Here is a 26,255-nt window from a genome sequence, read left to right on the forward strand (position 1 = left end):
TCGCCCGGGGCCAGCCCAGGTCTTGAATGTGACTCGATATAAACACTTCCTGATGTCCGGGATTGTTAGGAGGTCTGTGGAGGTAGGTGGGAACCGGAAGTTAGGGCAACTGGGAAATATATTAGGATGGGTCACAAACATAAGCTATTACTTCTTCACTGTCGTCAGCCGTAACAGCAAATGGAGCCTGCAGCGAGGCTCTGACTCAAGAGGAATCCTCAGTGAAAATGAACAGGACCAGTGGCTACTCACGTCTTTAAAGCAATTTTCATATTAACAACACAACTGTGGGAACTGCTGCATGTACACACTGGAGCAGAGAAAAGTACACTAGTGTGGTTTCTAAAATATAATTACATTCTATTAGAGAATAAACAAATAAACAATCAAACACAAACCAACCAATCAAACCTGTCAGTTGAAGTTGAGGACTCTCTCTCCCTCTCTCTCTCTCTCTCTCTCTCTCTCTCTCACACACACACACACACACACACACACTGCGCATGCTCTGTGCATTTAAACCACTTTGTAGCACACAGCTATGGGGCCACCGACTACTGTCCTCAGCAGTGCTGCCTGTGACCATGCCAGGGTGCACAGCAGGGCTGAAGTCCAGGATCAAGGTTATTTGCTGTGACGTCATTTGTTTTCCAGGCATAGATATGGAGACAAGGTGAACTGTGCAATGACTGACCAATACCTTTACCTCTAACACTGCAGACTTGTTCGGTCTCAATGGAGAGCTGATGAGAGGTGAGGACCTTGCAAGAACGGCACACAAGAACACGTTTGTCTAAAAGGAACGCATGAGCTGCACGGCAGGATCTCTCCTGGCCAGCCCACTATGTAGATTAAAATGCAGAGCCAGTCTCCTTCAGATCAGTGGAAAGGCATTTCCATCAAGTCAGTGTCAACAGAGAAAGGTTCCTCTCTGTGGGTGTCAGTTTGTGTAGTCCTCCTTAAGAGAGAGCTCTCTCAGAGCTAAGGAGCCATCAAGACTATTCCCCAGCTGGCATAGCCTCCAGTACTACTGTTTCGGGGTCATGTGACAGGCGTTTCCATTTCCCCAAGAAGCAGGACAGTTTCGCCCCTTGTTTTCTCTGTGGATGCCGGTGTCCTCATCATCCCACTGGTGATGCAAATGGCTGCTGCTGCTGCACAGGTTACCAAAGTTAAACGGTTCATGTCACCCTTACTTCCGAGAGTGGCAGGTTCTTAGGTAGTGAGGGGTGAGCAAGGCATGACTTCTGTTTGAAGAGGTGAGAGGGACAAGTCAGGTGGCAGCAGCCTTCCCTCCTGCCTCTCTTGTGAATAAGGAACCTCACAGGGTGAGACCTACACTGTAGCCTGGCATCTGCTACACCTTAGAGAACTGTAGCCACCTGCCCCGTTGGCTCTAGCTCCTTCCTGGTCTCTTCCGGGCCTGATCTGAACCCAGGGTCATCCCATGGCTGCCAACATCCTACCAACTGGTCAGTGAGCTTCTTAAGATCAAACACAGAAGCCGTCCTTAGTGTAGTTGCTCCTGAGGGACTGAAAGGCTCCTGAACTGCAGTCTGGAACTGCAGCAGGAGTGTGACTGTCAGTGGGAAACTCACAGGGGATAACTGACTCAGCAGTCTCCATGCAGAGAGGCCCTGGTCCCTATATCATGGCCACCGGAGAGTATGGCTTCCAGTGTGGGACAGAGCAGTGCTTCATGGCCTCCTTCCTTCCACAGGGGTGCCGGGGCCTCTCAAGGTCAAGGCTGAGTCCAACTTCTTTTCCCCTTCATCGATCCCCAAATGAAGTGTTCAGCACTGAGCAAGAAGCCATCCCTGGACATCACGCTGAAGAGACAAAACTGGCCTTCCTCCTCACAGTACCTCAGAGGCGCACCCTGGGTAGGCTCACTTCCGGAATGGGGTGAGTTTGTGGAAGGTGTGCCAGAATAAAGATGGCTTCCTCTTGGGCTCAGCCAAGGCGAAGACCTGCTGCTGCGGGATGCTGGTAGGCACAGTGATGTGGCGCTGGTGGAGGGGTGGCAGGCTCTGGTGGGGTGGGGCCACAGGGCAGCTGTTGTAGCCTAACTCAGGAAGGACAGAAGAACAGACTAGTCAGTAGGAAGCCACACTGGGACTCAAAGTACTTAGCTAATTCCAAGACATCAAGAAGACGGACGTCTAATAACTGCCCTACAAAATAAGAATTCAGATACCCTGTGTGGGGCTAGCAAGGGTTACTTCCTGAAGCCTAACCAAAACCTCTCAAGAAGGAAGCCCAGGGGATGAGAGTGGATCAACCATGAGAGAGATCAGTAAAGAATCAGAACTGGGTTCCTGGTGTGGCCTGGAAGTAGTAACGTGTTCTGAACCAAGGCCTGAAGCCATACTCCCTTGGCCCAAATGCTACCCCACACTTACTGACCATGAGTATGTGAGGGAAATTCTTTGATTTTTCTGCCTCAAGTGGCCTAATTTCTAATATGGGAGTGGCAGCAACAAGAATAAATGAGGTAGCATTCATTGGCATTATCTACCCTGGGGAGACACTGTGTGTGAGCACTAGGACCTCAGTGTGGCCTGGCCATGAATGCGTATGGACAAGAGTGGGGAAGTGCTCTAGAAAAAGCCCAGGGCCTTCTTATCTACCAATGCTCTGACCGTCGAGACCTCGCTTCGCTGGAATGTGGTGCAGTTATTTGTAGCTGGCAAGCACTTGGGTGTTAGAGATTCTTCCTCAAACCAAGGATGCAAGGGGTTACTTGACTGGTGGCTCAGTGGGTACCACTGGGTACCAGTGGGAATCATCCTCCAGGGCCATGACGAACAGAGGGCATTGGTCAGACTAGGAGCCCTGAAGGCCTTTATTACTACCTGGGATATTTCATGCACCTGGGTCTGAACCTGAAGGAGACTCTCCACCTGCCTGTCCATTTGAATCTGTTCCTTAGGCAGCCCTGGCTTTTCCTCTCCACTCAGAGCTGCAAAAAGACTCTGTCTGTATGGACAGACTCCATCCAGGTCATCACAGGAAGCACAGAAAGGAGGCAAAGCTTCCACCAACCTTACCTTTAGATTTCCCATGTCCTGCCTTCTGGGCGTTCAACATGGCAAGTTTCTTCTGATTTTCTGAGATTTCCATTCCTGGATTTGGAAACAGATGTAGGCTACATTCAGAACCCAGGAAAACCTTTTCAGAGTAGACTGTGTACAATGCATACTAGTGCTGCGGCATTCTCTTCTCTACAGACCAGAATAAAGAACCCTGCAAGGTGAGGAAAAGGAAGGGTACCAGAAGTGTCACCGGGTGCCTCACTATAACCTCTGAGCCCAGGTACTTTAGAGAGTGATATGAGGTACAATCGTGACACACAGACCCTTGGTGCTCAAGACAGACACTGCCAGGTCAATGTCCAAATGGGAGTCACCCTAAAGCATGATGCTCTGGGAAGAGAGCCCAAGGCAAAGGGGCTCAGGGCTGTTGCTGACATGTGCCAAGAACCCTGTGGGTTGAGATTCTCAATTGCCTGAAGCCTCAGACCGGGACTCTGCACCCTGGCTGTGCAGTGGACAGCGATGCTGTCAACATGTGGTAGGCCAACATGCTGTATCAGGAAAGAGGACAGACCAGCTTTGGAGAGAGACAAGACAGCAGAGGTGCAACCGCAGTGGTTGAGGTGGCTGCTTCTTCTGAGGTAAAAGGTGGGACACAAAAGTGGGAGGTGAGGAACAATGCTCCACCATGGCAGAGCCGAGTCACACTCTACTTCTGCAGCTTCAATTGACCCTTGTCCCCTCTGTCTTGGGTTCACTCTACCTTGGCTGGCCCTGCTGTCCTGCCTTTATGCAGTGACATACTCAATGTCTGCCTTACTGGCAAGGGTCTCCTTCCCACCCCATACTCAGACACAGAGACTGATGTTTTGCTCCAGGAGGACCATGAGGAAAGCCTGTCACGGGAGCCCACGGAGCAAAGGACACAAGAGGATTAACAAACTGAAAGAGTTCAGGACTCCTCTGTCATTGTCATGAGGCGTCAGGAGAAGGAGTGCAAACACTCTAACTCAGGTACTTCTGGCCACACCGGACAGTGCAGAACGACTCAGTAAAGCAGGAGTCGGTGACCTCACCACTTCATGTTTCAGTAACTACCTGCACACTTCCGAGAAGGGTTTCAGGCCTTATTACAACAGGGTCTGACGGTCGGCAGCCAATGCATGGGGACTGCCGGGGTCCAGATGTCCTGGGGTCTAAAGGGCAGCACACAGAGTAGTGGATCCCATGTGTGAGGCTGGGAGTTGTGTGCTGTCACACTGTGTGCTGTCACACTGTCACACTGGTCTGAGCTCTCGTAGTTTCTGAAGAAATTCTTACTTTTAATGGCAAGATGGCCTGATGGAGTTCAACGCAGGGCCCCAGAACACTTTCTACGGCCAACTATGGAATCTAAGGCCACATCTGAAGCTGGTGGCTTGGTGCAGGAAACGTCGGGACCACCCTTAACCCTTGGGCTCTGCAGCAGTGGGTGATGCTAGACCAGACACATGGTCCTTGAGATCTGGGCAACCCAGACGTTTCTCCCCCATCTGAGCCCTGTGCACCCCTGGTCTCTGGGCACCACTGCTCACCTTCCCAATCTGTGTAGGTGGCTCTGGAGCCTGGGCACAGAAATGTGGGCGCTGTATTGGTTAATGCCACATGGTAGCTTCCTTCTCACAAGATCATGCAATAAACAAAGGCCAGCAGAAGTTGGGGTGACGAATCAAAGTACAAGTTCCCCTTCTCTGAAATGTGTGGGACCAGTGCACACCATTCTTTAGATTTCCTCATATTTTCACATACACAACACATAAGGTATCTTGGGGATGAGACCAAAGTCTAAACACAGGATTCAGTTATGTTTCATAGATACCTTATCTGACTTATACACAACCTGAGAGTAATTCCAAACTATATACTTTTGACTGGGTCCCTCACGTGATGTCAGGTGTGGAATTTTCCTCACTGATGCTCGAGATTTTGATCTTGGGATTATAGATGGTCTACCTGTACAAGTAGACATCAGAACATCAGGACGTCAGAAGCGCGAGCTCACCCTGGTATGTGGTACAGTGTCTGCGGTTACCACAATGGGGAAAAGCACAGGAGGAACTGTGTCTGAACTGACCCAGACAGTGAGGTTAATGGCAGTGTTTTGCAACAGTGCTGATAAAGGGGAAGCCTTGATAACTCTCTGGCAATTCTGGGCTAGGGAGATGGCCTCTTGAGAGTGGAAAGAGTGTGTGTTCTCTAAGTATGCCGTCCTGAGTTCAAATCCCCAGCGCTCATGTAACAAGCTGGTGTGCTCATGTGCGCATCTGTAATCCCAGTGCTGTGTTGAACTGAGACAGGAGGATGGCTTGGGTTTGCTGGCTCCTAGCCTAGCTCCAGGTTCAGTAAGACCCTCTGCAAGTGAAAAAGGCAGAGGGTGACAGAGCAGGTCACTAGATGTCTTTCTCTGACGTTCACATGGATCGCCCTACCAGGAACAAATATATCACACGCAGCATATACTACTCATATGCGGCATAAATAAATATGCAAGTGAAGAAATAAAGAGAATCATGTGTGTGTGTGCGTGTGTGTGTCCACGCCTTGCTGGGCCATATGGAAGAGTGCCCCATCTGTAAGGTGTGAATACGGCAGTAAACACATCCTTGAGCTTTATGGGTCCCCGTTGCTAATATTACACAGAGCGCATGCCTGCAGTGCCGTCCTCAGATTCAGCTCTTGAGGGAGTAACTGGACAGAAAAGGCCAGTGGAGGAGGCAGCTGAGGGACTCACCCATCTGCTGATCTTCCTGCACCCGCCGCCTCTCGTCCGCATAGGCCTGCAGCCACCTGGCCTTGTCCTCTTGCTTTCTGGCGCAGAACAGATGGACCTCATCCGTGGCTTTGCTGACCAACTTGAAGGCGTTTCGCATGCTGAGGTTCCAGTCCTTGTCCCGCCCATCCTCCACATCCACAATGTCCACCTCATCCATGTCCATGCGGCCCTTGTAGTATAGCATGTCCCTGCGCAGCAGGTCCTTCTTGCAGGACACCAGCTGGTGGTCGAACAGGAAGAAGACTCGCTGCTGGGTCTTGCCCTGCCTGGTGATCTTGGTCAGCTCTCCGGAGTGAATCAGCTCGGAGCTTCGGTCCAGAATGTCCAGGCCCTGAGAGAATGCACGTACACTGTGAATCTTCTAAACCAGATTGTTTCCAACAGCAAGGATGCAGAAGGGGTCTCTGACACAGTCTTTCTAGAATATTCCATCCAGTTTCCTAAGACCAGGCATTACTGCCCTACACACAGCCGGGTAGGGCTTCAAAGGCTGTTCAGACCTTGACTTCATGGGTCCCTTGTCATGAAATCTCTTTTTATTTCCTATCTCTATGGATTTATTTATAGTGCACATATGGATGTGGTATATGGCAGGGCGAAGCATGTGGAGGTCAGAGAAGGGCATCTAGTGACCTGCTCTAAGTATCTTCCTGATCTAAAACTCACCTTAAGGTAATGGAATGCTAGGGGCTGGAGAGATGGCTCAGTGGTCAAGAGCACTGGCTGCTCTTCCAGAGGTCCTGAGTTCAGTTCCCAGGAACTACATGGCAGCTCACAACTGTCTGCAACTCCAGTTCCAGAGAATCTAAGATCCTCAAACACCAATGCATAAACTATAAACAAACAATGGAATGCAGACATTTTCTGGAGTGGGAGCTAATAAAGACGACTTCAGGACAAGAAAGGAGAAGCAGAGGTTTTGCTGCACAGGGACACGGCATTACTGACTATTTTGCTGCACAGGGACACGGCGACTATTATGGCTCCCGAGTCATGTGTTTACCTCCTCTCTGGAGTAGCTAGCTTAGGGTCCTGGAAACAAAAGGCCAGGCTGCCAGCAAGAACTTAGTAAACTCTGATGAGATGGTCCCCTTAGGATCTAAGGTTGGAGAGCAAGCGCCCCTTTGTAACACCTAGGGTGGGACGGACATCCACATCACCTTAACAAGTCTGCTATGAAGTTGGCCTTCATCTCTGACATTTTCATTTTCTCTTGATCCCAATAAGACACAGAATGTTTTGGAGGCAAAAGTGTTTGACTCCAAAATATTTCTTCTATTTCCTTCCCTAGAGCAATTGTGTGCCCCAGATTCTTCACTTAAAAAACAAGGGATCACCAGACAGCGATGTCTGAGGCATACTCAGGGCTCCTGGGAAAAGCATTTTCTCTTTAGCCAACCCTGTTCTCAGTAACTCCAGCCCAATTCCTGCCTTCTCACCCAATACCTCCTCAGTCTGTGAAGCCAGTTCTGACTAGTTGGTAGATACAGTGACCCATGTCTGGTTTAGCAACAATGTTAAAGGCTGTTCTTAGCTGCCAATTTACTGCAGAGGTGAGCAGTCCAGATTCCTGGGCCTGGAGAAGGTACTTAAACCTTTCAGGGCCTTCTCCCTGTCCCGTGAGTGATGCCTACTTCTAAGGAGCACTGAGAGGATTCCCTGCATTCATAAATGTGAATGTGGTGAACATGGTAAGCCACAACATACTCTGACATGTGTGTGCGTGTGTGAGTACACGCACATGCAGATGGGTGTGCAAATAAGGTTAAGTACACCCATTGGACCATTACTATCAGGTAGGATTATCTGTACTATTAAATAATGATCATGTAGCCTCAGAAGTAATGTTTTCCTCCTCAACTTAGAGACAATAAAAGATAATTTGCTTCGATCATATAGGACCCAAATATGTCACCTGACTCGAGTCCCCCATGCTCCTATTGCGGTGTTCTATGACTGTGTGGGAACTGACTCTCCAGGTCAGAGGACCAGACACTAACCAATGTACCAGTGACCTTGTGCCTTTTAAAAATTACTTTTAATTGTCTACGTAGCGTGTATGCATAAATGTATGTGTATGGTCACTCGTGGGTCACATCGCCCGTGTGGAGGCTGGAGGACAACTCGCAGGGGTGAGTCCTCTCCTTTTACCACGTGGGGCCTGGGGATTAAAGTCACATCTGTGGTTTGGCACCTTTACCCTCTGAGCCACCTCACCTACTCAGACTTAATATTTTTGGAGGCACTGTATGTCAAAAATCCCTCCGAATTAACATTCCATTAAAGCCAGAACACACAGCGCCAATCACGGGAGGCTAACGTATGTGTCACTGGGTCCAGACGCAGGAGCAGTGGGCCTCGCAGCGCATGTGTGAGTGGCACTCACCTCCCAGCCCACGATGGACACCTGCCAGCGGGCGATCTTGTCGATGCTCTCTAGCTTGCGCTTGCGTTCGTTGATCAAGCAGGCCACATTCTTCATGGCTTCATAGGCCGCCTTTATATTGTTGTAATCGCTGCAAAGTGGGAAGTCCAGTTTAATTGCAAGACCTGCAGCTCACAAGTAAGGGCTGACAAAATAAGGGCGCTCAGTCCCCCGGATTTGTATGCGAATGGTCTAGACAAGGCTCTGAGTAGGAGCCATTGTTCCCGGTGAATGGACCACAGTGTGCACAGGTTAAGAGAGCTGAGGGAACTCGATTCACAATTCTTTTGGCATAAGAATGTTGCCACTCATTTCCCAGAAATCACCATGAATGAAAGTAAATGCCACAGAAACCAAGCGTTAGTCATAGCAACTGTGAATTATTCTCACTAGTACAGAGAGCTGTCCTTGATCTCGGTTTTGATTTCGACACAGCCACTTCTGCTATATATAGCTGCTTCAAAATCATCTGCATCGAGTCTCACCTTTTACTTGTTTCAGGAGGGACATGAAAGGCCATGAGCAACACAGTCTCACAGTCCTCCAGCAGCGCCCCAGCCCACATCCCTAAAACTGTCAAGTACTGAAAACCCTAAAATCAAAATTTGCAGTTTACACAGAGGCTGGGACACTGCGTGCCTCTGTAAGAAAATGTTACGCTCAGGTTTCGCTCGGTGGAAGTCTTTTGCGGATGTTGTAAACCAGCAATTCAGTCAACAGGCGGGAGCGCTTGGGCTCGTGTGACGGCACAGCAAGGACCCTGATGGACTGAGTTAGAACCTCAACAGGCTTGAGAGCAGAGGCGGTGGACCAGACACAAGGGAGCCGAGTCCTGGGAAGTCTGCAGGACTGTCCGCAGAGCAAGTCCTGTCTTCACAGGCTATTCTCACAACAGCCTTGAGAGCAGGGGCGGGGGACCAGACGCAAGGGAGCCGAGTCCTGGGAAGTCTGCAGGACTGTCCGCAGAGCAAGTCCTGTCTTCACAGGCTATTCTCAGAGGCAGGCGGGAGGCAAAACAAACAAGACTGGAACTGCCCAAGAAGTGGACCCCGGCAAAGAAAAGGGACAATGTTTTTTTTTGCTACAACTCCCTGAGGAAGGGCAGAATTTAAGCAGTTTTGCTGTTGCCTTTTTTTCTAGAACTTTTTTTTTTGTTTTGTTTTATATAAAGAGAGAGGGAGGAAGGGAGAGAGGGAGGAAGGGAGGAAGGGAGGGAGGGAGGAAGGGAGACAGGGGACGGGGGAAGGAAAGGAGCCAGCTGTGATGGCACAGCCTCTAATCCCAGCACTTAGGCGGCAGAGATAGGCAGATCTGTGAGTTCAAAGCCAGCCTGGCCTACAGAGTGAGTTCCAAGACAGCCAGGGCTACACAGAGAAACTCTGTCAGGAAAAAAAAAAAAAAATAAACAAACAAAAACCAGAACCAAAAGAATTCTTTTGTTTTTCTATTTCTGGAAGTCATAGAATATCTTTACATACCCTGTTAAAGCAATAAGCACTGTAAACATCTGAAAAGCTTCTTCCATGAAGCTCAGAGGCCGTGTAGTAAATCTAACACACCACCACCACCACCACCACCACCACCACCACCACCACCACCACCACCACCACCACCACCACCACCACCACCACCACCTGTCCCTGCCGTTGCAGAAGCACCAGGCTGGCTGGTGCTCGGTTCCATGGTCTCTGGGTGGCCCCCGGCTTACCTGTGCTCCTGGGTGGTGTACTTGAGCAGCTCAGCCAGCTGCAGCGGGTATTTGCAGATCTTCTGCACCGGTGTGAGGAGGAAGCCATCCAGGGCGATATCGATCATCTGCTGGAGCAGGCGGCAGGCCTCAAAGAAGTGCCGGTACTTGCTTTGCTTCATGAGGTTGGACAACTCCACACAGGCTCCTGGGTGGTTGTTGCAGTACTCAGAGTAGATGGCAAAGCCCTCTTGCTGGAAGGGAAGGCAACCTCATCAGTCAGCGGCTCTGGGCTGACAGTGAGGACACTCTTGGAGAAGAGGGGGACAGGCCAAGACCCCAGGGCAATCCAGACTTGATGCTGGCCTTTATGGTTGGTGAGTAGGAAGATTGTGGTATGGAGGTAGTGGTAGCTGGGTTCTCTCTAAGGAAGGGTAGAGGGTATCCTACCACTGTGCTCGCTCAGTTCCTGAGCCTGCAGCTAGTACAGCAGAGGGGCAAAGCAATGCTCTGAGTGAGGCTCAACATCCTCATCCCCTCCTTCCACTGATAAACTCTGGCTTGGAGGTACCACATGATGCCGACACACTCCCTAGCTATCCCCTGGGGCTAGTTCCACGTGTTACACCTTCTCTGACTGAAAGGTTCTATCCATGTCCCTTCTCTCAATCGTCTCACTCTGAGGGGCAGCCACACTGCTGCCCTGCCACTCTCATGCTGTCCGCCCTCCTGGGTTGGAGCTGCACTCTTTCCTCTGCCCAGCAATCCCTTCCCTCAGGACTAGGTAGACGTTGCTTTAAAAAAGCCCTGCCACTGGGTGCGAGTCTACATTCCTAGCCGCCACCTTTCCTCCAGCCTCGAAGGGTTGTTGGGCCATGCGCTCAACTGTCCTTCCTTCCTGTTTCCCCCATCCCACCATGCATGCCTGACTGAGCGTAAATGCAGCAGATTTCCCAAGTCCCCCTTCCCCTCCACGTGATTTCCCACCTCCTACCTGCTACCTCCATCGCATAGATACCAGAGACCACTGCTCTTTCTTTGCTGGTACAATTAGCCTTGCCAGACTCCTTGGAAGATACCTTTTAAACAGCCTCCTTTTCCTTGTACCCTGGGCTATCATTACCCAACAGGGCTGACCATGGCAGCGACCAGCACTTAAGGATCTTCTGTGCTTGAGGCCACTCACCTGACTGCTCTTGCCCTGCTTTTGCTCACCTCAAAGCCTCTCCCTAGCTGCTCACCCACAGGACCAGACTACTCGCCACACAGGTCTCAAAGTGCTTGGACACTCAGGGACCCACTCCTGACTGCCTTCCTAAGGAGCCTCCATGCTCAGCAATTAAAGGTCTATCCACGCCAGCTCTAGCCTCCTGCCTCTAGAAAACCACCGGGTCCAGCACCCGGGAAGTGAGGGGATATTGCTGCTGTTGTTAGCACTACTGGAACTATTTCTTAAGCACAGTAATAAGATCTCTGAAATCTTCTACTGTGGGTTATAGTCAGTCGAATAGTAAGTGTCAATAACTTCTGTCACCAGCAGAGAGACTCTGAGGTTGTGTTGCCATCTGCCTATGAGCATGTGACCTTGGATCACTCACTCTTGTGGGAAGAAAACTCCTATCTACCTAATGGCAGTACATGAGGCAAGGCAGAAGCCTCTGGAATGTCTCTGGCGGAGGTATCTCTCTACGCTATTGTCTGACAGGATGTGATTAATGGAGGAAGGGTCACATACGTGCTGAAGAAAGCAGGATCCTATCTCACTTAAGTGAGGTTCCTCTTTGTTGTACTGTTTCTCGAGGTCTTTCAGAAACTTCCTTTGGAATTTGTAAATGTCTTCAATGTTTCCGAAAATAGTGGCTAGCTGCCCAACGGTGAACATTCCCGTGTGCTTACGACACTGTCGGATGTAGCCCTGCAAAGAACAAAAGCAAACCATGTCGTTTAGAGACAGTTCAACAGGACAGTTTGTTGCTGCTTGTGTTTTGGCCCAATGTCATAGTCTTGGACTGAATTTTAGTTTAATTTTAGGATTGGATCTCACTATGTAGCTCAGGCTGGTCACAAACTCGCAGCCCTCCTGGTGTAGACTCCCGTGTGCTGAGGGATGACATGTATGTGGCACCATTCCCAAGGTGGGGTGAATTAGAGAGAATTATTTTTATCTCCGTGAGGCTGATGAAGACAGTCATACTTCTACAACTATAATTTGCCATAGATATTTTTAAGAACAAAATGAAAGTGGAAAGTTTCATGTGGCCGGCTTCCAAGTTTCCAGAAGTGAGTTTCAAACAGAAGAGTTTACAAATGTGTGTTGTCGCTGTATGCACTGTGCATACATGCATTCATGTCAGGGTGCAGCGTGTGTATGTTCATAGTTAGATGAGAGTCAGAGGCCAGCCTTGGGTGTCTTTCCTCAGGAAGTCCTTTTCATTTGGAACACAGTCCTCTGGCCTGGAACTCTCCAAGTAGACGAGGCTGGCTGGTAAAGATCCAGCCAGGAATCCACCAATCTCTACCTATTCTCACTGCCAGGCTTCCAGATGCGTTCACGTCTGCCTTCATATTCCACACTTTTTAGATTCTAACTTTCCCAGCCAGGGAGATGAAGGAGCTTAGTGTGTGAAGGCTTGCTATCAAGTCTGATAACCTGAGTCAATGTGGGGTTGGTTTGTTAAATCACGGCAAAGACACAAGAACGTCTAGCCATGGACTCCGTCATCGCCTGCTTTCATTATATAGCAGGGGTCTATATAATTATGTACAGGGGTCTGAACATCTACTAAAGATCACCTGAGGCCTGTGCCTACTAAAAGATCTAACTAACTACTACTTTCCTAGTCACATGATCGGGGCTGTGCTCTGGCTTGGAAGAGTTAGTGGCACAGGAAGGAAAGGCCACATATGCACGTACAGTTACCTTTAAGTAGCATTGTATGCTTAAACAGAACTGACCATTTAATAAAAAATAAACCACTGCCTTCTTCATATGTGAACATGCATGTGTAGTATAAGGGTGTGTGGGTAGGCCTGCCCATTCAGGTACATGTGATCTTAATTACCTCTCCACGTGTGTGTGTGTGTGTGTGTGTGTGTGTGTGTGTGTGTGTGAGAGAGAGAGAGAGAGAGAGAGAGAGAGAGAGAGAGAGAGGAGAGAGAGAGAAAAGCAGGCAGGCACAGACACACACACACACACACACACACACACACACAGACACAGACACAGAGACAGAGACAGTGACAGAGACAGACAGAATGTCTCAGTAACTGGAACTCACAGTTTTGGCTATATTGGTTGACCAGAGAGGCCATGGGATCTGTCCATCTCCGCCTCCCAGTGCTGGGGTTAGAGATACGGCTACCATGGCCAGGTTTCATGTGGATGCTAGGGTTCCGGACTCACATCCTCACGCATGTGCAGCAAGACCCTAAATCACTCTATTCTTGTATGAATTTTAAAAGAACACACACTTTGACAATGCAGATTCTAAGCTTAGGGGCACCCTGTCTTCCAACCCTTCCTCTAAATTTCAAGGTCTCAGTTCCCTCATCTGCAACAGGCAACTAAGAGGACGTGTGCCCAGAGATAATGCTGACAGGAGCGGAGCAGAGCTGAGCCAGGTAACAGGGCAGTCCAGAATCTGGGCTCCTCAGTGGTTAGCCGGAGCTGTGACTTTAAAGCCCACGGCTTGTGCAGCAGGGAAGCAAGCAGTATCAGGCCATGCTCATCCATGCCACAACAGGCTGTCCTGACGTAAGCGTGTCACTAGCACGGAGTGTCCTGACGTAAGCTTGTCACTAGCACTGAGTGTCCTGACGTAAGCTTGTCACTAGCTCTGAGTGTCCTGACTTAAGTGTGTCACTAGCACTGAGTGTATGATGTAAGCTTGTCACTAGCTCTGAGTGTCCTGACGTAAGCGTGTCACTAACTCTGAGTGTCCTGACGTAAGCTTGTCACTAGCTCTGAGTGTCCTGACGTAAGCTTGTCACTAGCTCTGAGTGTCCTGACGTAAGCTTGTCACTAGCTCTGAGTGTCCTGACGTAAGCTTGTCACTAGCTCTGAGTGTCCTGACGTAAGCTTGTCACTAGCTCTGAGTGTCCTGACGTAAGCTTGTCACTAGCACTGAGTGTCCTGACGTAAGCTTGTCACTAGCACTGAGTGTCCTGACGTAAGCTTGTCACTAGCACTGAGTGTCCTGACGTAAGCGTGTCACTAGCACTGAGTGCTCACAGCTGAAGGAGCAGCGCTGACATCAGCATCCAGAGCTATGCAGCCCACAGGATCCACAAAATGACAGCCAGCTCAGGAGGGCAGCCTTCCAGCCTCCCATCAGTAGACTAATGGTCAGTTCTCCAAAACCAGGTAAGCCCACTGAATAAAAAGCTGGACATGGAAGTCAGCGTCCATAATCCCAGCAGTTGCTACACAGTCACACACCGTCTCCCCCTGACTCCGGATACCGATTATCACCGAAAAGACCATGGCGGCATCGCCAAGTAGGACCACATTTTCACCCGTGTGGCAGCAACCCAGTGCCACACCTGAGAATCTAATGAGACGCACTTGGTCGGAGGAGGTGGCAACCTGACTGACACTGACCTCGCAGATGTCCTTGAGGTGCTTGATGTACACTCGCTCGGTGTTCATGATCTCCTGGATGACGTTGGTCCGCATCTGCTGCTGGCTCTCGGGGTGCTTGTGGCGGGCTTTGCTGGCGTCCTCGTCCTGTTCCTCCCCCTGGGAGCTGCTGCAGGGCTCGGGCAGCTCCTCCTGGTTGACTCGAAGCTGCAGGCCACACACAGGAGGCAGGTGGCTTAGGGGAGAGGAAGTGGTAGCAGGACCAAGGCAGAGACTTCCCTGGTCTCTGATCTCTGTGCTGAGTTCACGAGTCACAGTGCCCTCGATGAGTGTTCGTGGGCAGAAGCAATCCCAAGTAGCTCTAAGGTATTATTAAGGTTTCAACTCCAATCAGCCCTATTTCCCTCAGCTCTGGCTTCCGTGTGGTATCAAACACAGTGACAGAAGAGCTGGGCCTGGGTGAAGACTGAATCTGTTGGAACTCTACGGCAATCCCCTGCCCATGAACACCCCAGGACAGCTCAGAGGGCCACGCTTACCCTAACAAAGCTGGCAGGGAACCAGGCCTCTTTGTCTTCATTCCGGCCCCACCACCAGTCCTTGTTGGAGGCTTCCAGGACCTGGATGACATCTCCGGCCTTGAAGCCTAGTTCCTGGTCATCCATGGTCACATGGTCCCACAGTGCTTCTGCACAGACCACGCTGCCATCGCTGATGAGCTGCAATGGAGACAGGAGAACGTGCTTAGCATCTAGTAAAGTGGGCAGACGGAGAGGAGCCGCAGGCTCGGTATGCTTGCCAAGGGTGGCTGAGGCATTCTACTCCGTCTGCAAAACTCCATGCTCTCCAGGGAAACTGGTTGTATGAAACCAATGGAGGGAAACAGTATTAGGTAGGTGTCTGTGACCTGCTCTTAAAGGGCCACTCGGGTCAACTTTTAAAAGGTGTGTACACATGTTGGATGTGATAACACATCTGTCATCCTGCCATGTGGGAGGAATTTGAGGGGGCTCACAAGTTCAAGGCTAGTCTGGGCTATGCAGGACCCCCTTGGCTCACAGTGGAGTCACATCATGCTAAGTCATCGAAGTCAAAACCATCATAAACCCAGCATGCATTCACTACACCTAGTCACTGTGAACTGCTTACTCAGCGGAGCCCAGGACACCCCATATGATGAGGCACCGAGTATCACCTGAGCATAGTACTGAACAGGAAGGAGAACAGAACGGTCATTCCACACCACTAATCCAAAAACGATCCAAACCTACACGGGCATCTAGCTAGCTTCATGCTGTGGAAAAGTCAGAAATCTGGAGCAGGGAAGGAAGCTGGAGACTAGTCACCCAACAAACTCAGTATGTGGAATCGTTGCTTTACAAATGTCTTCTGAGCCACCACACTGGATGTCAGAGCTGCACAGTGGTAAGTGGACACCTTGGTGAGGGCATGCTCCAAATGTTCCACTCCATAGTGTCAAGACGTGAAGTCTTCCAGAACGTTCCAAACAAAAGGGGATAATGCAGAGCGAGGCACGGTGGTGCCCGCCCTTAGTCCCAGAGCTTGGGAGGCAGAGGCAGGTAAATCTCTATGAATCTGAGGGCAGCCTGATCTACAGAGAGCTCCAGGACAGCTACACAGAGAAACCCTGTCTGATGGGGAGTGCAGGGGGAGAAAGACACCAAAAGGGAGTTGGAGTGCTAACGCAGTGTAGTAGAAACAAACCAACCCAAAACATGACTGGGAATAAGGAACAGGGTTAGTTCACCTGCCATTTGCTAACAAATCATTTCGCTTCCCCCTGACCCCCTGAGATGTCGGGGATAGAACCCAGAGCCTGGTGAACTCTGTGACTGAACTACCCGACCCTTATTTAAGATAGATAAGCTGCCCAGGGAGGACTTGAACTCTCGAGCTTCCTGCCTTAGCTTTCAGAGTGGATAGCATCACATGCATATACCAGGCCCAGTGTGACTTCATTTAACAAACACCGAAGGGTACTTTAAAATTCAGGCCAGTATTTTCATTTACCTCAGGGAAGAGCTGTGAGGATCACCTGTAACGATGAACACTTCTGTTGTTGTTGCTTTTGGTTTTCTTGGTTTTGGAGACAGGTTTCTCTATGTAATCCTGGCTATGCTGGAATTTACTCTGCAGACCAGGTTAGCCTTGAACTCAGACTTCTCCCTGCCTCTGCCTCTGCAGCGTTGGTACTACCACTGAGTGAACACATTTAAACAGCTGAAAAGCCAGCCCTGAAGACCGGTACCTGCTTAGCTAAGTGCTTACGGGAAGCTCAGTTACAGACATATCCCTGGACGATGACAGAGACTCAGTGCTGACAGCAGCTAGCAGAGTCTAGGCTCCAGGATATGCTAGGTAAACACTCAGTAGACAGCCACAGCCTTGAGAGCTGAGGATCTGGTACATGTGGGATTCCAGTACCTCATTGATGGCCAGCTGTTCCCCGCCCGGCTGGAGGTATCGAGGGTTGGCCTGGCAGAGCTCCTCATAGCTGAAGTCTTCCTCACTACCATTATCATCCACTAAGGCCGAAGACTCCGCACCTCCATCTGAAGAGACTGCAGGGAAGAAGCCAGAGGAAGCATGTTTAAAAAGACACGGGCATGGTGGCTCACATCCGTGATCTCAGCACTCAGGAGGCAGAGGGAGGGGCGTTGCAGCAAATCTGAGACCAACACGGGTTACACAACGAGTTCCAGACCAGCCATGGTTACAGAACAGGACTCAGCTAACAACAACAACAACAACAACAACAACAACAACAACAACAACAACAACAACTTCTACTCCTCAAGGAAAGGGTTAGGAAATCTCCACGGACACTCTAACTCTGAGGTGGCAGCTGGTGCCAACGGCAGCTGGGCTCCAGTGTCCCAGCACCTTTGAAGTAGGGCATCTCAGATATTGCCTATGGTGCCATTTTGTGAGTCAAAGGAGAGGGAATTATTTATGATTTAGAAGGAAATCCTCTCCAGTGTGGATATGAGGAACACGGAGAACAGCCAAGTATGGGGGTTTGTAGCTCCAATTCCTGACCTGAGCTGAGGCAGGAGGATCACCATGGCTTAGAGGCCAACCTAAGATACTAAATAGGACTCTGTTAAGGAAAGGGAATGGGATAATGTTTTCAGGCAATGCGTTATTCTTGAGGAATTGGAGAGTTGGAGCTTCTGAAACATTCCTCTGCAGCCTGTGAGGGAACAACAGTACAGCTGAGGTCAGGAGGTCTCCACGTGGTCAGAATGGGCCACCCCTCCTCTCAGTCCATCCATCCACAAGGAATGGTGCCCAGCATCACAACAGGAAATTGTGGGCATCTCTACCAAACAGAAAGGAGTTTCAAAGATGAGGGCTTAACCAGGGCTAGCGAGGTCATGGGTTTCAGAGAACCTAAAGCCTCCACTTTACTAAACCGGCACAATCCTAACTAGGTCATAAATACTGGCCTGACACCCACGGGTAATGCAGCCCTTGCCCCTCATCAAGGGACCGTCTCTTCACATAGATCCACTGCAGGAACCACAACCAATAGAAACACAGAGTTCTTAGTGTCCCCGTCTATAACACACTCCCACACCTAAGGCTCAGAGAACATTCCGGAAGAGGGGTCAGGAGGGCTGTAAGAGCCGGAGGATCTGGGAGTTTGCTGTGAGGCTGTGACTCCTAGCACTAAGCAAAGCTGACATGGAGTCCCAAACGCGAGCCGGAAAGGACAAGAGCAATGGATAAGTGAACGTGGGTGGGAGGGGAAACCCGTGAGCTGCACACGGAGAATGAAAGGCAACCGAGGAATGCTAGGAGCGGGATTATCCACTAGCAAACGGTCAGACCTGAGAACGTACATACAGTACCATGTACAGACTGAACAGGTTGCACTTGTGTATTTAGGAATATGTGTGTGTGTGTGTGTGTGTTGTGTGTGTGTGTGTGTGTGTGTGTGTAACAACTAGTGAAAAAGTCATACTCTGAAAGAGAGGAAAGGTATGTGAGAGAGCTTGGAGGGAGGAAAAGGAAGGGAACTGGAACACTTTAAAAAAGTAATTAGTAGAAAGGGTGGGGGTAGGTGTGTTTGGAGCACCACAGCACACAGATGTTCTTAGAACAATGGACTCCTCTCACCACTGCTGAGTGCTTGAGACATACTGACTTAGCTCCTTCCCTACAGGAGCAGGGACATCTCTATCACCATGTTCTCCAGCAGGAGGTCCCCTGAGGGCTGGGGAACATGGGGGGATGCTCGTCTGCCTCCAGGAGCCAAGACCAGCAGCTGGTGAGCTGGAGCTCTGAGGAGAGCAAGGGGGCTCAGTGTCTAACACGTGAGCCAGACACTGGCTCACAAAGGTAGTACAGAGGCTTTAGAGAGGATGATATTGCTGAGAAGGGCTCTTAGGGGAGGGGGAGGGGGAGGGGGAGGAGGGGGGGAGGGGGGCTAACCACCTCTCCTGTCAGGCCATGACACCGAGATAGCACTGGACCAAGAGTAAATGGTAGCAAAATCTGAAGCATACATCACATGTGACTCCATGACCAAAGACCCCTTTAAAGCAAAGCTTTAATTCCAAAGGTTTCCATTACTTACAAGCGTGGTTGAAAAAAAAAATTAAATGGAAATTTCCAGAAATAAACAACCCCTATGTCTGCCTGCTGGCTTATATTTAAGGTGCTACAGATAGACCCAGAGCTTTATAGCCTGGAAGCCTACAGTATGTCTTTATTATTATTGTTATATTTTATTATTGTTGTTCATCTGAACCTTGTGAGTAGTTTACAAATTCAACATTATCAGAGTTATGTACAAGTAGGAAACGCATAGTATATGTCAGGTTTGGTCTGGGGTTTCACGTATCTATGACTATTTCTTGTGGCCAGGGGTCTTCTGGGCATGGGGTGAAAGGTGAGGATGGGAAGATGGAGGCAGGAGACTCCCAGGGCTACAGCAAGCCACGCCTGCTCTTCTGTGTGTGATTTTTATGACTGGTCTCACTACACAGCCCAGGCTGATCTAGAGTTCATATCCCCGTGCCACAGCCAAGGGCTGGGTCACAGGAATGTGATACCAGTTGGCTTCTTTCTGAGTTTCAAGGTCAGGGTGTAATGAGCTTGTAGTCCAGGGTCCCCTTACACTGTAGGTTTCAGAAAGTAACTGGTGCAGAACGTGACGGGGCAGGACTGAGTGACTCCGCTACAACAGGAAGGGAAGTGGTGGGCTGCGGAGACCAGGCTGCTGCAGGGAGCAGACAACAAGGTACCACCCTGGAAAGGTGAGCAGAACGGGAGTCCATGCGTGATGGACGTCACCCTCAGGCTGGGAACAAGGAAAGATGAGCTCACTCAACACGGTTCTGGAAGGACTGGTAAAAGGCATCACCATAGGAAGAAGCAGGTTGGTGGCAAGGAGGCCCCTCTGCTGTAGCCACCTACCCTGGGCTGCCTAAGCTCCCAAGAGCCTAAGCTCCACTTAGTTTCTTCCAGCAGCATGTGACCTGGCTGGGTACACCCATAAGCCCTTGTTTTCTTGTCTCACTCCCGGAGGCTGGGGTTCCCTGCCACCCACAAGCCTCACGAGGGTGCTGTAATGACCTCTCTTTCAGAGCTCTCCTGTCAGTCTTGAGGATCCACACCCACGCCCAGCTATACACTGGTGTTGTAAAGGCTCTGGAAACCGAGTCCATGAACTTTGGACAAGCTCATGTGATGAAACTTAGCTCTGGCTATAGTGGCTGCTGGCTGCCTGCAGTGTTCAGTCTCTTCTCCCACTCCAAGCCTCAGCTCCCACCCCTGAGTGCAGTCAGGTAAGCTCTGGCTACAGCGTAGTGAGCTGCCTTGGAAGTGCCTCATGGACTGAATCAAGCCGTTCCTGAACTTGAAGCCAAAGCCAAGATGCATAGGAACACGCTCAGGAGCTCCTACGCTGTCCTGAATCTGGTATCCTTCTGACTCTCTAGGGAAAGGGTAGCCAGGTAGCCAGGGGTAGCCATCTGCGTGTACATGTGTGATATGAGTCCTTAGCACCTACAAGCTTCCCCCTCTTTTCAGAGATGTAAGGTCTTAAGGAAGCCAGACCTCAGCAGTCTGAGAATCATGGTACAGTGTGGTCCTTTAAATCGTACCTTCCATTCCCCTTCTGTGGCCACAGGCCTTGCAGGTGCAGAACTGAAGGCTACTTATTACGTAAATGGTCTATTACACATTCCCGGGGTATGTGTATGGGATGTTGATGAAGGAAGTCCAGGAAATAAGAGTACATTTTTCTGTATGCACGAGTCAGCTGTCTCCGGCACCAGGGAGAGCACTAAAGATAAAAGCCTTTGTGAACTGGGGGAGGGAGTAGGAAGGGGAGTAGAGGTCTATAATGGAAACAGCAGGCTGAGTGAGGCCTGGTGTCCTGCCTGGGTTTACAGCTTAAAGGTGTCAGTGACTGCGGGTGAGCAGACTAGACAAACCCTGAAGCTGGCTGGGGCTCAGAGCTGCAGGAATCTTTGGATGTCAGCCAGCAGTGACCTGGCACTGCCCAACACCACTGGCATTTCTCCTTATCACATTTCAGCTACGGCTGAGACAGATTTAAAGAGAGAAGAAAAGAAAAGAAAAGAAAAGAAAAGAAAAGAAAAGCACAGGGGCCTCTCAGAGCAAAACCCTGAAAATGACACTTTACCCACAAAGAACCACTGAACAATGTTGGCCCAGTGAGGACTCTGCCACCTGATCTGCCCATTGCTGGGAAAATCAGTTTGTTTTTTATTTTAAAGCCAGGAGCTATCATCTTCAATCCATAATTTACAGGAGTGGGAATATAAAGAATTCACTGGGAAGGTGCCATACTTCACAGGGGATGGGCTTGCAGAGTGACAAGGACGAATGATTAGTGACCTGAGCTGCTGCTGTAAATGCTTACAAGAATGAGGTGGGTCATGGGACAGGCTCAACACCATGGTGAGTTCTTGCCGAGCACCCCAGAAGCAAGGTGGCTTCCACTGGCCCAGGGGCACTCAGCTCCCCACTAGCTAACTGGGGTGGGTGTGGCTAGAGGCAGATGTGCAGCCCGTAGGGAAGAATGGCTCACATAAAGACAAGAAGACAAAATTTGTACCGAGGACCATACCAACCTTCCTATCACTACATGGGTACCAAGTGCAAGCTGCAAGACACATATGCGTCTACATCAATACTCCGCAGGCTACCGTGCTGGCTTCACTTTCTGGCTAAAGAACCCTGGGCAAAGACGCCTGACCCCTTTCAGGTTCAGCCCTGACAACTGTAATGGAAATAGGTTTTCATGTTTCATACATTCAAAGGTCATTCTTCCTCTCCGCGTCCCATGGCCTACCTGGACTCTACCTTCCCTTCCAAAGAGGACAAGAACCCAGTCAATTTCCACCTATCTCTCAACACTTTAGCCCGGGCCCCCTAACAGGCCCACTCAGCTACCCCTTGTTGGTCCTCCTGCCTCATCCCACTCACTACCAACTGCACCACTGCTCGTCAGCCTCGGGGAGCCAAAGCCCCGAGGTCCTCTACACAACCATGTCGTCCTGGTTCTGATGGCATCCTGATACTCCTACATGACAGCCTTCCTCAGACAAGACTCATGCTTCTTAACCACTCCATTTAAAAGCCACATCTTCAGGCAGAGGCAGGAGGATTGCTGTAAGTTCAAAGCCAATCACACGAGGGCTAAGTGTGGAGAGCCTGTCTCAACCAATCAGCATAAATAACTAAATGCATCCTAAAATGAAACTGGGGGCTGGCAAGATGGCTCAGTGGTAAAGACGCCCAACGCCAGGCCCGAGGGCTTGGGTTCTATCCCCAGGATTCACGTGGTGGAAACAGAGAACTGACTCTCAGCAGCTGTCCCCTGACCTCCAGGTATGCACACATAAACAACAAATAAAATGACTTTTAAGAAAACACATAGAAGTGCAGAATATTCTTTTACTGGGCGCTGTGTGGTGGGACTTCGATGGAATGTTCTTCCCTTTCCCATTCCAGGGCAGCCCTGGCCATCTCTGTGATGCCAGTTACAGGTAATGAGACAGACGATCTGTGTGCGAGACAGTAACGTGGGCTGAGAACAAAGCTTCAATGCTTCCACACTGCTCTGGGGTGGCAGTAACTGCTAGACTTCTGACGCTTTAAGCTTTGCTCCTCCTAGCGAGGCCGAATGGCCTCCTAAGTTTGTCTTCATTGTTTGCCTTCTGGGACCTTAAAGATGTCTATGATTTAAAGTTCCCCCTAAACCTAAGGACCCCCAGAGTTGCCTGTCCCAGGGGCGAGAGATGGATGCTTCGTCTCTGTATGCTCAGTGCCCCATGTAAACACCTGCTTCAGAGAAGACACCCAGTGCTGTCCATGGAGGATGCAAGCTGCCAGCAGGGAAGAGAGGTTCCAAGAAGTTACATAACCGAGTAAGTCTGTGCCAGGCCAGGCCAGGCCAGGATGGACACCAGGTCTCCTTGACTCGAACCCCAGCACCCACCTCAGATTATGGCTAGAAAATTCCACAGTAGGTCTTCACCCCTTGCAGCTCACTCCCCACCTGTGCCCTGGGCTGCTTGCACAGAAATTCAGAATCCTGGTCTGGTGGTTTTACGAAAAGCTCCCTGCAGCTTCCAAGGCCTCCTTGGACTGACTTCATTCTGCTCCAGTGGTCTGACTGGTGCCAGACACTTGCAGTAAACGATTTTCATCTGAGCTCAACACTGCTAATGGGGAAAGAGCAGCTGAACGCCCTGGTGTGTACCTGATGGATGCCAAAGCCCACACCTGCCTCTGGGGGGGGGACCTCTTCCCTGAGGCCCGGTACTCTGAAGTCACTTCTACAAGCTGCCGAAGGCTCTAAATACCTCTGCTATCCATGGGAGTCAGTAAAGCCGACTTATTAAGCCACAGTGATTTTGAGTAATAAAGAACTGATAATGTAACTTCTCAAAATGTAATTCCACACAGCCAGGAGAACTGGTTGTTTTGGCTAGTCGTTTTGAGACAGTCTCACTATGTAGCCCAGGCTCCCCTCTTCTATCTCCCCGCTTCTCTCCAATGCTGGGATTATGTGCCTATATCTCCACAAGCAGCTAAACATGTAATTTTTCTTTTTAGTCTAATTTTTTAAAACCGCAGCTTAGCCCTCTTTAAAGCACAGTTGAGTAGTGTTAGGGCATGCTCCACAGCTGTGCTTGGACATCCAGCACTCTCATCTTGCAAAACCAAAACCCTGTACAAACACTAACTTCCTTTCCTCCTCTCTCCCCTGCCTACTCCTTGCCAACCACAGCTCTATTTCCTGTTTCTGTAAGCATTTCAGACGGTTTGTGTCCGTGTAGTGTCAGCCTTGCTGTGAGCGTTTCACTCAGCACAGTACACTCATGGTCCTTCCGTGCTGCCCAAGTCACAGTTCCCTCTGTATCGTGGCTGTGTGTGCTGCCCTCTCTGTTCCGCATGTCTGCCCCATGTGCTGAGCCTACCAGGCGCTCCTACCCCTCGGCCATCTGCACGAGTGTGCTCACCATGCCTTGGAAGTCCTGCTTTCAGTTCTTTGGGTTCTGAACTCAATCATGATAGAGGTGATGTTGCTCATTCTGCTATAAGATTTTGTTACAAGTATGGAAAAAGATACTTTTTCTCCTTGTGACATTCTTTTTTGTTAAAGACAGAGTTAACATTACTTCCCACACCCTCTAATCCTTCCCAGATCCCTCTCAAACTCATGGTCTTCTTTAATTTGGTCTCTCTCTCTCTCTCTCTCTCTCTCTCTCTCTCTCTCTCTCTCACACACACACACACACACACACACACACATATGAATAAATGTATAAATACAACCTCCTGATTATGTTTAGTATTACTCCTGTGTACTGATCACAGGGCAGGCAGCTTGGTACTGTGTAATCGTTTCAGAGCTCATCCCTGGGGAAAATTAATTCTCCCTCTCTCAGCAAAATAATCCCGTACACATGGAGAGAAGGCTGCTCAAAACCAGTCACTTTAAGATGCCAAACCCTTAGGTCTCACCCACCACAAGAGCAGACAAGTTATATTTCTAAGTACTTGCTAACTGAAGCTTTAGCCAAATTAGGGAAGGACTTCCCCTTATCTTCTTTTTTCGATATTTGAACAGCTGGGGATTGAACTCAGAGCCTTGAGTATGCTAAGAGAATCCATACCTCATCTTCTATCAGATCTGTGTACTGAGGTCAGCACATACGTCAGGCTAGAGAAAATGCTGGAAGAACACTTTTCAAGAGCCTACCAGCTTCAGAAACAGGACACAGTGGGTTCAGCTCACTCTGGTTGGACCACCATGGTAAGCGCCCACCCTTAGGCAGGCTGTTTCTCTGGGGCACTGTCTGCGTGTTCAATGGCCCTGTCCCTTTCACAATGGCCTCTAGAAGTTTGTTCTGAAAGCCACCTCCTGACGTCCAAGTTTGTTACCTTGTTGGATAAGGGAAAAACCCTCTATCGGACATCTGAGAAACTCCAGTCAGATAGGACCCCAGGATGGGGTGCAGAGGGCTATGTGCTACCTAGGGAATGGGCCAAGGCCTAGGCTCCTGTGGCCACTGGTGAACAGGACTGTTAGGAACACAATCAGAAACACAATGAATGGCAGCTCCATTCCTTGTGAAATCAGCAGGCCATGCTCTCCGATCTCAGGGAGACTGACTCTAAAGAAATGACCTCACACAGCATCAGCACTGGAGGCAAGCTTTGTACCCCCTTCCTGGCTAGTCTCTGGAAAACAACTGCTGTGTCCCCTCCCCACCCCCACTGCCCCCACCCCCACGCATGATGTGGCTTTCTTCTCCAAACAAACAAGTCTCTTTCTTGCTGGCTTATTGTTGCAAACTGACAGGGCTTTTTTAAGGCACTGAACTGCGGAGTCCCAAGAGCTTGATCTGAGTCCCAGGGAGGCCACCTTGGGAAAGCCATGAACTCTGGGCCTTTGGCTTTCTCTTGTGTAACTGAGAAAAACACCCCTGACCCGCACTGTCTGAGGCGGATGTGAAGCAAGGTGAGAAGGCCCCAAGCCTTTCAGCTAGTGTTCAGGGCTGGGTCTGGAGGTGGCGCAGCAGCTGGGAAGGGATGGGCTGTCACCCACAGACTTGCTAATGCAGTGCCCTTTCCCAGCCTGGCAGCAGGGTGGGGATTTCCCCAACGCTTTGTTTGGGGGAAATTCCCGTGCTTAGAGTAGTCTGTTAAAAACATACATTTCAGAAAACCTCCTGCCTGCCGCTCACTACACTTCCTCCAGGCTGAGATAAGCTATTCCAGTTTCCCCCTCTTCAAAAGCGGAAATGGCCTCACAGGCCGGCAGCTGTGGTTACAGCTGATGGTGGGCCGAGCCCCTCAGCCCAGAGAGCCACCCTCAGGCCACCTCCTTGCCCACAGAGGGAACCAGCAATGCCCACCCAGCTACAGCCATACCTTATTCACTCTTCTTCAGGGGCTCCCCCACACCCAAGGGCATGGCTCCCTGCCACAATGGAGAAGGCTTAGAAAATCCCACCTTATTCTCTGGTGATATTGAGCCAGGACTGAGAGAGAGCTCTTTCCAAAAGCCTCTCAGATGGCTTCGGGGTCAGACAAAAACTGAGGCAGTGGGCCTTCAAGTTAACCTCCCATGGCAGCACACCCATGGACCTGTTCGACGATGTGTGTCTGTGGCCCGGCCCAGCACGCCACGCCAGACCACACCA

General features: G+C 50.1%; 1 protein-coding gene across 1 annotated transcript in view; it reads right to left on the reverse strand.

Annotated features, from left to right (window-relative positions):
* Positions 1–522: 522 nt before the first annotated feature.
* Positions 523–26,255, reverse strand: part of Spata13 (spermatogenesis associated 13) — a 71,918-nt gene continuing 46,185 nt past the window's right edge. The window contains exons 4-12 of the mRNA XM_032917697.1: positions 16,984–17,120; positions 15,078–15,257; positions 14,560–14,745; positions 11,695–11,874; positions 9,981–10,213; positions 8,234–8,363; positions 5,806–6,178; positions 3,051–3,125; positions 523–2,065 (exon numbers count right to left, since the gene is read on the reverse strand). Coding sequence (XP_032773588.1) covers positions 1,890–2,065; positions 3,051–3,125; positions 5,806–6,178; positions 8,234–8,363; positions 9,981–10,213; positions 11,695–11,874; positions 14,560–14,745; positions 15,078–15,257; positions 16,984–17,120 — 1,670 coding nt within the window. The 3' untranslated portion in view covers positions 523–1,889. The remainder of the gene's footprint in view (positions 2,066–3,050; positions 3,126–5,805; positions 6,179–8,233; positions 8,364–9,980; positions 10,214–11,694; positions 11,875–14,559; positions 14,746–15,077; positions 15,258–16,983; positions 17,121–26,255) is intronic.

Source organism: Rattus rattus, chromosome 12 (genome assembly GCF_011064425.1).
Source record: "Rattus rattus isolate New Zealand chromosome 12, Rrattus_CSIRO_v1, whole genome shotgun sequence".
Classification (NCBI taxonomy): domain Eukaryota; kingdom Metazoa; phylum Chordata; class Mammalia; order Rodentia; family Muridae; genus Rattus; species Rattus rattus.